General features: G+C 41.9%; 1 protein-coding gene across 2 annotated transcripts in view; it reads left to right on the forward strand.

Annotated features, from left to right (window-relative positions):
- The window catches only part of rnf123 (ring finger protein 123), a 202,847-nt gene that overhangs the window by 147,287 nt on the left and 37,067 nt on the right, over window positions 1–18,493 (forward strand). For both annotated transcript variants that reach the window (XM_080423938.1, XM_080423937.1), the window contains exon 38: window positions 16,314–16,408. In XM_080423938.1, the coding sequence (XP_080280064.1) occupies window positions 16,314–16,408 (95 nt within the window). The remainder of the gene's footprint in view (window positions 1–16,313; window positions 16,409–18,493) is intronic.

Raw genomic sequence — 18,493 nt, forward strand, 5'->3', positions numbered from 1 at the left:
TGAACAAGCAAAACTTCTATCCAAATAACATAACTAGCATCTATATAAAAAGGCACCATGTGCAGATGCAATGAAATAAGGTGTGCTAGCGGATGAGGTGGAGTTGAAAGAGGTGAGGTTTTAGACAATACACACTATAACATTCACAGGGCCTCCATTCTTAATTAATTTGCCTGAGGCTTTGACTAACAACTTGGAAACAGCCCTGTTCCCTTCTTCTGAAGCTTCCCTTTAAAGGTCCCGTATTTGAGATTTTTTAGTTTTTGGATCTTTTCTTTCAGGATTCAATATTTGTATTGTTTGTCACATCTTACACACTCAAACTTTTGTTCTGGTTCCTCAACATTGTAGCAGCAATAATGAGAATAACAAATAAATAACTAAGAATAGCAACAATAGTAACAGTGAAGAAAAATGCTAAGTATTTACATTATTCATTGCAGATTTTGAAGTTGCTGTGTGCATGGTTCCACAGCGCGCAAAATTTACTTTTTTACTTGGTAGCATTGGTGGTCCCAATTACAACATGTAGGAGCACCAGCAAAAAATTATACATTTTTTATTAATAAAAAAACAACAATATAACAGTATAGTAGCCTTAAACGCATGGTAGGCCACCACACAATATCCTGGGGGAAGGATTTAAATTTAAAATACAGTCTCCTGGCTGTCTGCCCCTGTTCTATCCATTTCTTCAAGGCATCAAAAATTACCAGAGGAGGACCCTCTACAGTGATTCCGATCACATCTTTACACATTTTGTATTTGTTCACCTTCATAGCACATTTGATTCATAATTATTTTCTATTAATTATATCTATTAAGTTAAAGCAATACGAGGCAGGTCCACAAATAACGATTTTTAGCAACCTCTGCTGGTCACTACCGTCACTGCATGTATTTTGCGTAGTCCTGCATTACCCAGAATTCCATTTGTTTTCACCGGAAAGCGGAAGCGTTCAAAAAGCGTTCTTTTCATTGTTTTATACTATCTGCGGATCGTTTCTCTTAGCCAGTGGAGCATTAGTTACCGTGAGCTGTGTTTTCTTTTGCTGTTGTTTTTCCATCTTCAAATCCTATAATGTCTTAAAAACAGCGTGAGATTCCTTTTTGTTAGTAGCGCGGTAGTTCCTGGCCAAACAGGAAACCGGTGCGGTAGTTCCTGGCCAAACAGGAAACCGGTGCATTTCTGTTTCTGTTTTCCGGCCGGATGACGCCATTTTCGCGGGAATGACACCCCCGCCACCGCTTCAATAGAAAATAGTTTATAAAAGGCTTTCGCTGGTGAAATTCATGGAGTGGGTGTTGTGAAACATTTGCCACTCACAAAAGATATACAATTTAACTGAAAAAGTTACCTAGTACAACTTTAAATAATTGCAATGTAAATACTGTACTAGAGAATGTGCTCCTCGGAGCACAGGTCTCCGCCAGTACTGTTCCTGATTAATCCTGTCTTACCTATTTATATTACATTATTATATATCACGTGTCACTTGACCAATGTTAGCTTGATCCCGTTAGCTTGACCAATGTTACCTCACTTCAAAAAACATTAATGGTTTTTTGAAGTGACACACCTATTTATAGGATTTTATTTCGTCATGCGTCTCGCTAGCCAATCAAAAGCATTGGTGACAACATATTGTCACGTGTCACGTGAAGCTTGACCAATGTTAGCTTGGCTAGGGGCGGGGGACACACAGCGGGACGGGAACGAAAACATACTCTCCACCTCTGGCGGAGACAATAATAACATGGTGTGTGGGGGTGTATATTATTACGTTGATCATATTGCCTATAATCAGCAAGACAAACAGTGAGAGTGAAAGAGACAGACAGACAGACATCTCAGGAGATTGTGAAGCACATCGACTATAAGTAATGGCATGTGAAAGTATGCAGACGCATGTAAGGAAAAAACTGGTAGATTGATGTACTGTAGGTCTGTCACTCAGTTTAATGGAGGGTTTCTTTCGGGAAACATCAATCTGTCCTTCTCGCTGTTGAATATTCAGAGGCTGGTAAGTTACGTAGCCCTCCTCGTGTGACACTTTACCATTATACACATGGACCGTGTCAGTGACATTGTAACAGGCTCCCATTGTATTGTCTGCTTGTGTGTGTGTGTGCGCGCGCGCTTTTGCTTGGATTTGGCATGTGTTCAAGGTTTTTATAGTTGCATAATACAGTTGGTAGCCAGTGCAATTCTTATACCGTGTATATGTGTGTGTGTGTGTATCTGTGTCTCAACAATGACCCTAGCAGAATGCTAAGTTGCCTGTTAGGCAATCGGTCACAACAAGAGACAGCCTCGTCACCGCGCCAGCCATTTGCTGTTGCCGTGGCAACACAAGCCGTTTCCGTAGACACCATGCCAGGCATCATCTGGAGGGTTTTGAAGAACTCGATGGCCGGGAATTACCGTGTTGATTTCTGACATTTTTATCAGTATACACCACTGCAGAAACACAATCCATCTAAACTAAGACATCTCAAGTAGCTACATGTGTATGAATATTATTTTATCAACTTGTTACGTATACATTACGTTATACCTCAGTTTCTTTAACCACTTGAGCCCTAGGATGGCACTCACAACGACGTTGTGAAGCTCACTAAAGCAGGGGTCTTCAACAGGGGGTCCGGGACACCAAGGGGGTCATTAGAGTTAACTACAAGGGGGCCGCCTAATCTTTGGGTGTTTTCTGTTTCCGAAAATAGCAGATATAGCTTGTAGATCGGCTATTTCGGCAAATAGGTTTGGCGTAGAGGGGGAATAAGAGCAGGCCAAGTACAGAGTCAAGGGTCACATTTACTAAGTATAGAGGGTTTAAAAATTCACATGAATCCAACATATTGATAGAAAAAAACACCCATACATTTACACAACACTGATGATAGTGCTGTCAAACAAGTCTATGAAGAAGTTTAATCTGCAACAGTGTTATACAATATGTAGTGGTATGCTTCATCTCTCTCTCAGCTAAGGGATCCTTGGTCTGATTTTTTTTTTAAACCTCTGCACTAAAGGAGTGAGTTGTTTGCAACGCTGCTGGGGACATGTCTAGCTGAGACCAATTCGAATGTGAGGAGAGCTGTGATTTTAGGGCAGACTTCAAACTTAATAGGGAATTTCAATGTTTCAGGGCTGCTGGTAGAGGATTCCACTGGGCGGTGGCCATGGAGGGGGGGGGGGAGAGATAAGTTCAGAGGACTCCTCTGGTGGACTACCTATGAGCATCGCCTCAGTTCTGAATGCATTACGAGTGAGATTCTGAGGTAGTTAAAGCTCTGTGTTTTTAGAACTCGCTCTCTCTCTTTCTGTGTATTTCTGTGTGCATGTGTGTTTATAATGTGTTTTTAAACGCATTATACATATTAAACACTGACTAGGCTAGGGATGGGACGGTAATCGCTATTATCGTTTATCGTGATAAAAAAAAAAACACTCACAATAATTGTATCGCAGAGATTCCAATTTATTGTGAAATTGTCCTAGGATGAATTAGCTTTTGTTGAGCTGCAAATTCAGTACCACTTAAACCCTCTATACTTGATAAAAACGGACCTGTAAAGTACGTAGTTGGTACGCTCTTATTTCACTTTACACTAATTGATTCGCCAAAAATAGCAGATCTACAAGCTCGCAAATGTAGATCGGCTATTTTTGGCCAATGTTCCCCCCAGGATAGGGATGCTGGGAGTTCAAGTTAACAAAAGTGGCGTTTTAAGTTTTAAGCATATTCTGATTATCGCGATAATATCGTTAATCGCAATTATTTTTTCCACAATAATCGTGACATGTAATTTTCATATAGTCCCATCCCTAGACTAGGCTCTAGGTGTGTCCAGGGTCATCATGGAAATTGGTAATTAATCATTTATGTCCCTTTTTGTCCTGACAACCTTTCCCTGCCCCTACCCCTTCTTGAGTTTTTTCGCGTGACATATTTGTCCTTTTGTGTGGTTGCCCGGAGACACTGCAATCTGTTGAGTAGAACACACGCCTCTCTTGATCCCTTCTCTTCTCTTCTCTTCTCTTCTCTTCTCTTCTCTTCTCTTCTCTTCTCTTCTCTTCTCTTCTGCCAACACTATTATCCACTTATTTGTGTTACAATTGTGCTCCCACATTCTGGGAATAAACACACATTAGGCCTATGATGTTGTGCCTGACATTGATGCAACCTGTGTATTGTATTCTATATGTATGAAGACACCTGTTGCTGTCTTGATACAATATCAGCATAATTGAAGAAGGAATAGGGAATGGATTCTCTTTGTGTCTTTTGTCCTTGTCTGTGTTGTCTTTCAGGTACCTGTTAAAGCAGGATGGCCATTACTGTGTGCGTGTGCGTGTGCGTGTGCGTGCGTGCGTGTGCGTGCGCGCGTGTGCGTGTACAAGCAGTATAACTAAGGCAATTGAAGCTTTGTATTTTTAGAAGAGTATAGACGGATAGATAAAGAGAGCAAGCAAAACAGAAATACACAAAGCCCATAGATGTGGTATCTGACCTTGGAAGCTCTCTCTCTCTCTCTCTCTCTCTCTCTCTCTCTCTCTCTCGCTCTCTCTCTCCCCCACCTCCCCATTCATCTTCTAGTGACTTTGCTAGAGGAGAGTTGGGTTCCCCCTTGGGGAGTTGCAAGCCACTCTTTGTCCTCCCCAAGGCATATCTCTAGTGTCCCACTTGGAATTAAAATCATTTATAGTTATCCTGGTTAAATCAGGGGATGTGCTACCCTAATAGACAAAGAAGCGGTCCATTTACTGGTCCAAAATCCAAAGCCCCCTCACGCATTAGAAGGACATTCTAATGCGTGAGGGGGCTTTGGATTTTCCAAAGCCGCACATTTTGGCAAAACACTTTTTTTTTATTACTCCTACAGATTTTTTCCAAACATCACATCACATCACACATCGGTACACATTATCTTTATTTATAGTCATGTGACTAAAGTTTGCAGGCCCTGGGTAGTTAACCCGTCCTGCCGAAGACCTGTGCTCCGAGGACCACATTTGTCTAGTTGCCTATGAAAAATAGTTTCCTAGGAAAAGTGTTTGCAACAATATTGCCAGCAGATCATATAAACCTTCCCAATCTCTGAATCGATTTTCTTTTTAACAGGAGGTTACAATATGAGAAGACTGCAACTCAACTAGGTCAGCTTGAACAAGAATAGTTGCTTAAGACTTCAGCTTCAGCTTAGCACTATAATAATACAAATAAATGATACATCTGGGGATTAATGTCAGACCTGCATTACATTATATTTACAAAGCAGACAATCTCGAGACATTGTGAACTGTGGTTGCTTCCAACACAACGCTCCGAGCTATAATAGGAATAAAAGGGAAAAAACAAAGAAACAACTTTTTGAATTTGTGGATTTTGCCATTGTGCTCTATGTACGCCCCTCAATACACAAGTCAAATTTGGGTTAGGGTTAGAGGTTAGAGGTTAGAGGTTGCAGATTGATGGTGCTTTTTTATTTATTTATTTTTTACAATAGTTCTCTCCCACAAATTTGGGAGGGGACGAATGGTATGGAATATTGAGGCTGGCTAAGGAGGTAGAGCAGCCACTTGGGAATCGGAAGGTTCCCGGTTCGATCCTCGGCTCCCCCTGGGTTACTGTCGAAGTGTCCTTAAGCAAGACACTTAACCTCTTACTAATCTCGATGAGCAGGTTGGTCCCTTGGATGGTTTCCTCTGCCTTCAGTGTGTGAATGTGTGTGAATGGGTGAATGTAATGCACATTGTAAAGCACTGTGACTAAAGGCGCTATATAAATGCACCAATTACCATTTTACTGTATGATCCATATGCTGTATGATACATAGTTAGTTAATATCGGTAAGGGTTGGAGATATAGATTGTTTGATCGTTAAATAAAATGTAACCCTATACACACAGTTGACTGGGGTCCCCTAGGGCTCTATACTTACTAATACTTAGGATATATATAAACATAGCCTATCTACAAGCCCGAGCCCGGACATGTGACTTTTGTGCCTGGACAAGTGAATGGGAAGTGTACTTGTCCGAAGGACAAGTGCCTCAAAAAGTTAATGTCCAGCCCTGTTAAAAGCTCACTATTTTCACAGAATGTTCACCCCAGAATAGGGATGCTACTAGGGTTCATGGGGTTAATATAATGCCACGTGATAGCCTAATATTACCGTATAATATTATTCATTGTCTTTACATAAATCAGAAACACAGCTCATTGCGAAATACCATGTGAGCCTGCAAGCTGTGGTATCGAACCACAGCGTTTTAGAATTCCTCTCAAATGTTCCAAAGCCAACATCTAGGTACCGATCCCACGCTTTTTGTATTTCTTTTTTCTTTTATAAGAACCCCACTATGACTCCCCAAGGTAAAGTGTTGGTGCACACCTCGAATCGAAATGGATTATTATTTCATGTTGCTGCAGCATATGGTTTGCTGGTTAGTCATATCAATCCAAGAGGCCAGGAAGGCCGAATCAATAGTTTAGCTATGCTACACCTTTTCTATGAACAAGTGGCCTAAAGGAAAGTCTTTGTTGGGTTATTTGAAGGTATTTCTGCTTCGTGCAAAAGACACAGATTGCCGTGATACACAGTTTTGCCACATAAATGTCATATTCTGCCCACTCTGCATCAAGTCGTTATAAAACATGCATGTATGATATTATGCCGTGACATTGATTCATCTAAGATCATCTCTGTCTGTCCTACATATACTGTGCGTGCGTGCGTGCGTGCGTGCGTGCGTGCGTGCGTGCGTGCGTGCGTGCGTGCGGGCCCTGATCCACAAAAGGTTGAGAATCACTGCATTAGACTACTAGTAAACATTGATCATTTCATACATGTAACATGTGAACTGGTAAACACACTAGTTTTCACTGCGCCACCTGGTGAATACTTGAAGAAGCACACCCACTGTTAATTAAAATCACATGATATGATGATACTACAAAACAGTGCCAAAATGAGTCTTTGCTGCATCTTTTCAGCTGTCAAAGATTGCCAAATATTAGCATAGACCTTTTAGGCAATCTGTAAACCCATTTGGTAACCTTTAGATAACAACCACCACCCCAGCCTTTCCCATTATCTCTTATCCCTGGCCATGTGCTGAATAAATATCTGCTCCTAGTAAAGATGCTCAGGTGATTTACAGTTGGAGACCATCTGCCAGGACTCAGACAGAACAGATGACACCACATGTGCTCGCGATGCAACGTAGAAGACTTGAAGGCGATTGAGGAGCTAATAAAACACTCCAGTGACTTTTAGCGGCGGCTGATGACAATTTTTTTAGTTTTAAATCATTGTAAGGGTGAATGGGTGGATGGATGGTTAGATATACAGTACGACAGACAGAGGATGGACATACAGATGGTAATAGCCAGAATGATAGCCTGGGAGTGTGCAGAAACATTGATACATGCAAGTATGTAGAACTAGGGAGAGGCAGAGGCACATAAAGGATACACCTATCCAATCATAAACAAATAATAATAATAGCTCAGATTTATATAGCACTTTTCTAAGTACCCAAAGTCGCTTTACACAAAAGTAGACCTGGGATGCTCAACCTTTTCTTCTCTCTGGGTCCAGCGTGCATTTGCTGTTTCTATTTCTCTTACGGATGGGTTATGTTTATGGTGTGCTCGAGCACAGTTCTCCTCACTCTTTATTATTGTTCTCCTCAAAAACTTTGGTCACTAACTAGTCCCACATACTTTCACCTAGAAACCCCATTCAAACTGCAAGATGTTCAGCTTACTGTGGACGTTTATTTTTTTTTTTTCATATTTTACTTTAAAAGTCTTTAATTTATAATGAAATTCCATGTAAGAATTTACATTCTTCATACTTTCACCTAGAAACAACACATGCTTGAACTTTTTATTTTGAAATGTTTTGTAGTTTGAGGTATTTAACTTTTAAAACATAATTATGATAAAATGTGTACACCTATTCCTTCATACTTTCACCTAGAAACTCCATTAACAATTAAAAATCACACCCAGTGTGAAGTGGGCGGTGTGGTCATCACAGTGGTCATAATCCTATTTATAGGTTATTAATGTCATCATGTGTCTCGCTAGCCAATCACAGTGCTGAATAGAGTCAGCCAATAGAGTCAGCCAATCACAGTACAGGAAAGTGGGCCAAGTGGGCCAATCACAGTGCAGGAAACTAATACTAATGAGGTGTCCCAACCCCACTTATAGGGGCGGCTACACCGCCCAAAAAATGTGACCTTACTTTAGACATGCATGCTTGAGATTTTTACTTAATTTGTAGTTTCTTAAATATATATTTTTTTTACTTTAAGCGCCCAATGTAAAGTCAATGGCCTTTTTCAAGCTTTTTTCTTTTCACCTGTTTGCAGTCATGTTACATCAACAGGCTTCAACTTATAGACTCCATTTCAATGTAAACATTTAGAGCTATCTTAGGACTTGAATCGCTGTTATCACATTTTTTGATAACTTTTATGCTTCTGGAGCTATCCCACTTCAAACCACTTCAGGCCTGATAGCCATTCAAAGGGAAAAAAGGAAATAGGTTGGAGGGGCTTATTGTCAGTATCAGCCGAGAACACAGGAGTCTATCACCGTTACAATGCACTAGACTCCTGGGAGACGGATTGCTCATATGCCGAGTTGCCGGTGCCAGGGTTCAATCCCATGAAGAGCTCTACCGACTGAGCTACCCAGACACAAGAAACAAAGTACGTTGACATTGCATGTCAAAACACGATAGGTCATTCTCCCAAAACAATAAAGGCACTTGGCTCATGCACTTTGCTAAAAAATGAAAAACAAATTAGCCTGAAGCAAGCCCACGCAGTTTCTACAGGAACTGCATTTCTTCTAGTTTGTCTATTTGTTTTTGTCTATTTTTGGGATAATAATTTTGAAAAATGTATTTCTTTGCAAAATCTGTAGCACACAGTGGATATCAGAATGATTAAATAGTTTGGCTGGAGCCACTGTCAGTGATCAGTTTTGGGCCATATACAAATCCATCATCATAGTCTGTCACTGCCCTTGGAACAGCTTTCATTGCCAAGAGCTGGCAAACATACCAGGTTAAAATGAGCTGCAGTTTCTGTCACTGTCTGTCACTTTCTCTCTCTCCATCTCTCTCTCTCTCAGCATCTCCCTCTCTCTGTCTCTTTTTTCTTTCTTCCATCTTCCACCAAATCCCTTCAAATATGACTCAAATATGGATCTCTCCTCTCCCTCTTTAATTATATTTGTTTGTCTCTCTCTCTCTTCCTTTCTCCTCTCTGCCTCTCCCACTACTCTTACTGTCTCTCTCCCCCTCTCTGTCTCTCTTTGTGTCTCTCTATCACTCTCTGTTATTCTCCCTCTCTCCCTGTCTCTCTTTGTGTTTGTTTGTTTGTTGTTCTCTCTTTTTGTCTCCATCTCTCTCTTTCTCCCTGCCGGTCTCTCTCTCTCTCTCTCTCTCTCTCTCTCTCTCTCTCTCTCTCTCTCTCTCTCTCTCTCTCTCTCTCTCTCTCTCTCTCTCTCTCTCTCTCTCTCTCTCTCTCTCTCTCTCTCTCTCTCTCTCTCTCTCTCTCTCTCTCTCTCTCTCTCCCTCTCCCTCACACACCATTCCCTCCACACTCTTCCAGACAGCAGGTGTAATGGCAGTAACCTCCACCTTCATAGATGGACATGGCTGCCTTCCAGCAAGCCAATATTCACTAACCCAGACCGCAGTGAAACACAATCCTGCACATTGGCCCACGAGAGACAGATGGAAGGGGATGGGGTGGGGAGGCACTTGAGGGACTGGGATTGAGCGAGTAGCAGGAAAGGGATTGAACAAACAAACCTGTGACGGCAGAGAACTTTGGCAACACAAATGTATTACTTGTTATGCCAATAATTAAAGCATATTTAAATGGAAATGGCTTGGGAGATTAATTTATTAGGAATGGAGAGGTGGCAGATGGGGAGGACAGAAGCAGTGGAGAGAGGATGCACTGAAGAGTGGGCTACTGTGGGGAGCATTTGTTTGTATTTGTTTTAAACCTGTGTTGCTCGGCAACACATATCAGGTGACATTCATTCACAATACATTCTGAATGAGTGATGGAGAAATTGGATTGATGGCCATGAAATTACTGCCAACGAGAGTAGCAGAGCCACAGGGAGGAAAGAAGACTAGGACAGGATGTTTGGGAAAAAAAGAAAGAATAATATTCTTCAAGAGAGCAGGATAGTAGCTTGAAGGAAAAGAGGGAAAAGCGCAACTGTGAAGGCGAGTGTGAAAGGATGATAAAAGTAGAGGGAGAGAGGGGAGGGGGGGGAAGAGGCAACACAATAAAAGTGCTTTAACCTCTTTGCACAGTGGTTGGACTCAGAGGAAAGAAAAGTTTACGGCATGAAAGAAGGTAGGGGAGTTGAGGAGAAAAGGGTGGGGAAAATATATGGAGAGTGAACAGAAGAGCAAGGTCACAGAGAAGAGGTGAGAGGCGATGGAGTGAAACAAGCACACACAAAAAAGGTAAGAGGAAGGATGTGAAGAGAGGTTGAAGATGGGGAGGGGGGACAGGGCGTAGGAACATACAGAGCCAAGTGCGAAAGGAAAGGAGAGTTCGTAGAGAGCAAAGTTAGTAATTGAAAAAGGAGAGGATGAAAGGCAGAAGCAAAGATGAAAGAATGAAATAGAAAAGGATGGAAAGTAAAATGGGAGAGTTCAAGAAAGGAGAGATGAAAGGGAAGGAGGAGAGGCAACAGAGCCACTAGCAAACTGTGTGTGTGTGTGTGTGTGTGTGTGTGTGTGTGTGTGTGTGTGTGTGTGTGTGTGTGTGTGTGTGTGTGTGTGTGTGTGTGTGTGTGTGTGTGTGTGTGTGTGTGTGTGGTGTAAGGTCTTCAACAAGGGCATTCCTGATCTCTAATTATCTGTCCGATACCATTTCATGTCTGTATTCTTTACCTCAGGCTCTCTCTGTCATGCTGTCTCTTTCTTTCACTTTTTTACCAGGTTGCTTGCAGCCTGGTCTAGGAAGAGACTGATCAACTACTAAACACTTTCTAGCGACCTTTTCGTCATTGGCTGTCCTTCAATCCTTAAAATCCTGGGGAGACTTCCCCGTTTTGGCTGTCCTTTAAGCCAATGGGGAGACTTCCCCATACTCTGAACGACGGCCGTCCTCCCATGCTATAACCTTACTAGACACGCCTGCCTCCAAGGGTCTTATTTGTACCCTCTCAGAGTTAAATTAACACTGGAAAGTTGTCGCTGGAGGGATCCCATGGGAAATAAACACAAAGAAAACAGCCCAGAAAAAAAAGTGTGGTCGTCGCCACCAAACAATCTATTGACTTGCCTCCTCATACACACTAGAGATGCGCGGATGGGTTTTTTTGTCACCCAAATCCGCGTTTACAAGTTCATTATCCATCCGCCATCCACCCGCGGTAATTATATCATCCTATTTATAGATCCGCACCAACCGCACCAAATAATTGTTAATTTCCTGACGTTAGTTTTCTTATAAACAATGTTACTCACCACTGTCGCGATGCAGTGACTGTATACAATCCACAACCATGGTAACAACAAGCGCACGTCTTCATTAAGTTACTTTCGCTTTCGACCACTTTGTTGCCATGTCGGCTTTTTATAAGCTTTTTACAAGCGACTTTTGGGCTTGTTGTTTGGCACTTGTTTTGGGCTTGTTTTCATAGACCTGGCTACTTATTTCTCTCGCAACCTGGCAACACTGGCTGCCTGCACAGCAACATGTAGTGAGCGGCTAATTTGTGCCTGGTGTAAAATTACGTAATATTAAAATACTACAAACGCACACACAGTGAAATTTCGTGCTTTTTAAAAGCTATTATAGGCCTATAGATTGATATCATTAATTTAATTCCTGCATCATTTCACCCGCGGTTTATCCAATATTAATTCATAATTATATTTGATTGACCCAAATCCACCCAAACTGCGGTTAACTGCGGCAACCGCGGCTAGAACCGCGATCCGCGCATCTCTAATACACACACACACACACACACACAGTGGCCTCCAACAGCGACCCAGAACAAACAGCAACAAGACAACGCACACAGGCCCTTACTGAGGCAGACAAACTGATTTAGCGCCATTCATAAACTATTTACTTAGGAATTATGTTCACTATGAGCGGGTGGCTTAAAAGAGCCATTTTGGCTGTTTTTGTTAGTCCGCGAGCGAAAGGGTACAGGACCACGGGTCCATTTGGTTCCGTGCGGGAACGCTGGAGAGAGCAACCTGGTATTAATATGACTGCGTCATCATTTCTTGTTTCTCTTTTTGTACTCTCATACAGTCTCTCTGAGTCTTTGTCTACCCAGTTTCAATTTCAATATGCTTTATTGGAACTGTCTTTCTGCCAGCCTGTCACTCTTCTTTTGTCTGGTTTTCCATCTACTTTGCTCTAAAATCATTGGTCTTTGTCTTGTGTTGTCTATCTGTCATCCTTTCTGCTTCTGTCCGTCTCTTTGACGTCTTTATGTGTATGCTCTCTCCCTCCTTGTCTTTGATTTATAACAGTCGAACAAGCAGAGACAACAGTCCATGTTTGATAGATAGAGTAAGATAACAACCAGCCTTGTAAAAGCAAACCACACTACTACTTTGTGGTGAATATCATTTAAGTGGGCATCTTTTATCATACGGCCGACTAAAATGAGCATGATGACAAAATACCGCTGTCAGAAGTGTTTTTTGTTTGTTTGTAGGCCAAACCATCTAGAACAGTTAGTCTGTATATCATCACTGCCGGGTGGAAACGGTTACTTTTCAGGAAATGGAAAATGGTACCTGTGTTCAAATGGAACTTTTCATTTTGTTACATTTTCATAACTCAGTCACTGTTGGTGGAACCTGGAAGTTCTCCAAATCACGGTGTAAGATGTACAATCCCTCAAACCTGACAAGGTGTGAGTCAACATGCATACTGGTCAGTTTGACTCATAGACGCCAATTTATGCTTGTGCTCACTGGTGCTAAAACCCAACACATCCCCCAGCTGGAGGAAACATCTCTCGCTCACTTCCTCTCTCTGTCTCTCTCGTTGACTGTGCCTCTTCACTCCCTCGAGTTGCTGCTGCTATAGAGGGCATCATTGGCAATCCATGACATGCATGGATATGGATGTGGATATGCGTACACACACATACCTCTTCACACCTACCAAAGCTAACAAAAGCTGCCGAGTGTCAATAGCGTATGCATATCAATGGTCTATTGTGTGACCTGCTAACGGATTGCTAAAAGCCTATGGACAAGCTTTAACTTCAGTGGGTGGACAGGCTATCAAATGAATGTAATGTAAATCTGGCCCCGCGCAACGGCCGCATGAGCTAGGTGCTCGGCATTTCTCCTGGGTTTCTCATTTGATTTTGCTATTTTGTCTCATCTGTTTAAGAAAGTAGGTAGCTGATATATTGCACTTTTACCTTAGCGCTAGGTATACTCTTGGTTGTTTGTTTTTGCAGAAAATGCACTTAAGACTTCTGGTGATTAGTAGTTTTCGTTCCCCACCTATGTTGAATGCACTTATTGTAAGTCGCTTTGGATAAAAGCATCTGCTAAACTCTATTGAAATGTCTGTTTTTGTATGGATTTATGGAGTTATTTCACCACTTTTAACAGCCTGCTCAGGGACTACAGATGAAAATTAGCTTCTGACTAACTCTGGTCCATTTACATGGATGTGAAAACTGACATGTTGATTAATGTGCACTGTCCCTGGTAAACCAATAAATACATGTATCAGTCAGATGTTTCATATCAAATTCCGATTAGCTACGGTTGAATTCCAAATTTTGCGGGTGGGGCAAATCATTAACTGATCATCACATCTGTTCCAAATTTTAAGATTATATATGGAGATATGTCTGAACGCCAAGATCAAATATAATATCCACACCTGACTGAACTTGGTTTTTATCCTTTTTCTTTATTGTTTTCCGTGTCATTCTTTCTAAACATTGACATAGGTAGGGAAACAAATGTAAATCTGTCTTTTTCCCATTGTTTATCATTTTCTGTTGTCATTTGCAGTCCCTCTCACTGTTCTTCTCACTAGGAAGGATCACAAATGGCTGTCATATTAAGCCTGCAGCATACTTCAAACAAATGTGGAGCAAGCGATCAAACGCAGTGCCTTGCCAAACTTCATTGTAGCAGTTCTTACACCTCCAAGATGTTCTAACTACAGTAGCTGAGTAGTTAGAACGCTCGTTGTTTTATATTGCTTTATGTCTGCAATATGCCAGCAACGCACCACGACCAGCTAACGGATCGGCCAACGGATGCTGGCCGATCTACAATCCTTCACTAAGGCACTAAAAAAAGTGGAGAGAGATAACATGTCTGTCACCAATGGCGAAATCTCTGAAACAAATTATGTAAAAGCACTTTGGTGGTTGATGTAAACAAACAGCTGAGATCCTTAGTAAAATCACTGTTCCAACACTGGATGCAGTGGGGGAGTCTCCGTGCCAAAGCCGTAAAAAATGTTTTAACTTTGTTTGGAGCAGCTCAGACATCAAATTATATACAATCAGATCTGCTCCAATCCCAGCTTAGACTTGCACGATACTGACACACAAGGTATAAGGACAAAAGGGCCTCACATCGTTATATATATGACTGTATTATAAACGTCACTCTCCTTCAACATTCTACACTAATGTGTAATGAATGTAATTATGTTTGCATTCATACAGCATTATTATGAGTGACCACTAGTGCATTGGTCTAGAGTACAAGCAATCTCATCAAATACATTAGGAGCATCTGAGAGCTCACATTCCGGTGTCTGCAATACATCATAGGGTGAGGCAACGACATACGATATTTCTATTTCACTTTTCCCTGTGTGCTTTATTTTTAGTGCCTCGGCTGTAACATAACCACTGACTTTGTGCCCCAGTGTTTCCCAGATGTCATATTGTAGGCTCCCTCTATAACACAAGCCCCTTATCGGCCCCTGTATCTGGTTTCACCTTAACGATTACAGAGACAGCAAACCACCTACATGTGGACTCAGTATCAGCAGTATGGATTTAACCATGTGAGCCCTAGCGTCCCTATTCTGGGCATGCCATAATAGGCGAAAAAGTCTGCAAAAATAGGCAAGCATTCAGCAAAAATAGCAGACCTACGAGCTCACGACACGTCGCTTATGGTGCTTGTGAACTTGTACAGTAGAGAGACTATTTTCGGTGAAGAGATTTGGTGTAGAGGGAAGAAAAGAGGGGGCCAATGATATACCCCTGGGGAACCTGGTCAATGAAGTACTCTTTATACGGCTTAAATGGATAAGTGTCATCATGTAGACCAGCATTTGTCAACCAATGGGTGATGGAGAAAAACTGGGGTGTTCGATGTTCCAGAGCGGTCACAGAAAGAACAATGTCAATCGAGGAATGTTATTTTGGATCCTGACTACAGCATGCAGTCTACTCAAACATTATGATTTGTCAGTGGGAGTTCCCACGGGAGAAAAAAGACATTTGGATTATTCTAAATGTGTGCTCAGCCCTCAATCTGTTAGCAAGTAAACACACTGTGCATTACTGTTTCAAGTTAGCAGATTAAAGGAATTTTCAACCATACTATTTGCCTTTTTCAGATGTGTGGGATTAGGATTGGCCATACAGTTAGTTGCTAGCACATTGCCTTTGCCTCTCTCTCCATAGGTTCATTGTATTTATTATTTATTGTCTCCGCCAGGCCGAAAGGCATGGCGAGAGAGTATGTTTTGCACCCTGTCCGTTCGTCCTTCTGTCTGGGAACAGCTAATCTCCGGCACCGTTTGCCTGATCGCAACAAAACTTTGCACACACACTCCCTGGATGCCAATTCCAAACCTCTGCCCCGAATTTTTCTCTCCGAGGAGCACTTTTTCTAGTTATCATTGTTGTTGTAGTTAGAATGAATAATGAGTCATAAGATTGTTGATGTTTTGACAACAATGGACCAGGAGACCTCAATGAATATGATTCATTCACAGCTCTTACTTTTGATGGTGTTGAGCAATTCCATTCATTATGATTGTGCTGTGCTTCAGTGCTCTTAATGAGATTGTGTTGTACATCGTTGTGTTGAGGTAAGCCTCAAGGATTTGACACATTATTTCCTCGAGTGTTTGCCAGTGTCCAACCAAGCCCTATTTGCAAAAATAGTGAATATAGCATATCTACACGCCTGACATGCCCAAAATAGGGACGCTAGGTTGAAGGTATATACAGTATATATATACCGTATGTTCATATGTTCATGCATATTCTCACCAACAGATACAGACTACATCAGTGAGGAAGAGCAGCGGAAAGTGGAGCGGATGTTGGCGTTCCTCACAGAGGAGTCCAAGCAGGCTGCCGCCAGCACCGCTGTGAGTACTATTCTAATGTTACATCTGCCATTTGATGATATTGCGATATCTTCACTAGAAACTGAAACGTGACCTGGTTTGCCTTTGTGCGCTGAGTAAGCAATGATCGTCACAGTCAATGAAGCCCATTGAAAAAATGCTGCGTCAAAACCTTACAATTAGCTTGGTTTATTTGATGTCTAGAAGGCATCCTTTTTCATAGTGAAAGTGTTCTTGTGTGCCGGAGGTAATGTAATATTTCACTCTGTAGTACAGTGTGCCACAGAAGCTCTATGCGTACAACAGTGTTACCACTTCATAATGGGTCCACTAATGGATTTTTCATTCCTATAGGATTAACAACTCCCATAAAAACGTATCAGTGATGGCAGTTTTTCCACAGCCTGGTATTCACCAGTCACACTGCATACATGCTTGCACAGCAGATATAAACATAATCTTTTATGAATTATAATACTGAAACTATGTATTGTTTTCCTTTTCTTTTTTATTGGACAGTCAGATACAGTAAAGTTCCTCATTTTGCTAGTCAGTGTGGTGCTGTGTGCACAGTACCCTATTTGTCAGAAAGCAGGCAGTTCAAAAAATGGTTTCTGCCGCTGGGGAACTGTGGGCGATAAGAAAGCAGGGAGAAAAAAGTCAGAAACCCCTGAACTTAAACTCGAGCCTTGCGTGAGTGAAGATATTGAAGTTGGCAACTCAGACACAATGATCACGTTGGCCTTGAGGGTAAACCTGGCTGCCGCAGTGCATTTCCTGCCTCCTCTTCCTCTCTACCCATTCTTCATCTGCCCCCTCCTCCTCCATGCTTTTCTCTGCAGTGGCAACCCGATCCTTTTGACCCCCCCCCTCCATACTCAACCACATAAGCAATTTAGACAAATGGTTTACAATGGAGAGCAAGAGGAAGGAAGGAAGTTGGGTTAGGAATAATACCACAGTAGAGATGTGTTAGATATGTTTTATTTATTAATTTTCTTGTTTTGCTTTCTTTTTTTTAGAGAGGGGGGGGGGGGGTCTTCCCATTTTGCTGTGTCATGCCATGTCCAATTTTGCTGTGTCATGCCTCGTCCCATCTTGCTGTCTCATGCCTCACCAATATACCTTTGAGAAACAACATAGGCTAGTAGAGAGACCATTCTGACCAACTGGCACCAGTGCTGACCTGTGCCAGAAGGGAGATGCCTGGGGTGCATCTTGTATAATGTCGTCAGCAGGACGTTATGTATGAAGGGGGTATTGCTGGGATAAGGAGGCCAAATGAACGAGTGAAGTTAGTTCTTTGGTGGTCCATTTCCACTAATGGCTCACTGAAATGGGTAAAGCACTCTCTCGCTCTTTCTTGGTTTTGAGGTAGGTAATTGCACACTCTCTACTGCCAGCTGCAATTTTCCTCAATGATATTGCCTTGTGATTGGAAAGCCATCACGAAAACCGATGGCAGTGACTGCCGAGCAGTGACTGCCGAGCAATGCTGTATGGCTACGGATTCTTACTATGGATACGGTTGTTAAAGATTGGACAGAGAGGCCACGCGGTTACTAGTCTTGTTTTTCTTCAATACCTTTCTCCCATTCTTTCTATTTGACTGACGGGCAAGCAGCAGTAGCGTAAACACAATCATAAAGAGTCTACATCAGTGAATGTCTGTGCGTGTCTGCCGCACAGTCTACATGTTCAGCCGGGATGAAGTGATTACAGACCCTGCAGAAAGCTGAAGTGAAATGAAGCTGTCAGCTTCGCTCAGCCTCTGGTTCATAGGATAGAGGCAGAGATTAGATTCGTGCCACCTGCATATGTGCAACTTTTTATAGGGGGACCTGATTGAATTTGACACTGGACATGATACAAAGTGCTCAATATATTAGGCTTTATGTCACAAAGAGCTGGAAAGGCATGCACACAGTCTGCATTAGACCTATCTCCATAACAGTACAATGTAATTATTATGGTTATTGATTTGTTTTATTGCCTTTTCAATTCTCTGGCCTCCATCAGTCTAATGAGGTAAAGAGGCATTGTAATATTATTATTATTATTGTTTGTGCAATGCTACACATATACCGTAGATTATATTCCAATTGC

This window comes from Gymnoscopelus braueri (genome assembly GCF_963280865.1).
Source record: "Gymnoscopelus braueri genome assembly, chromosome: 3".
Taxonomy (NCBI): domain Eukaryota; kingdom Metazoa; phylum Chordata; class Actinopteri; order Myctophiformes; family Myctophidae; genus Gymnoscopelus; species Gymnoscopelus braueri.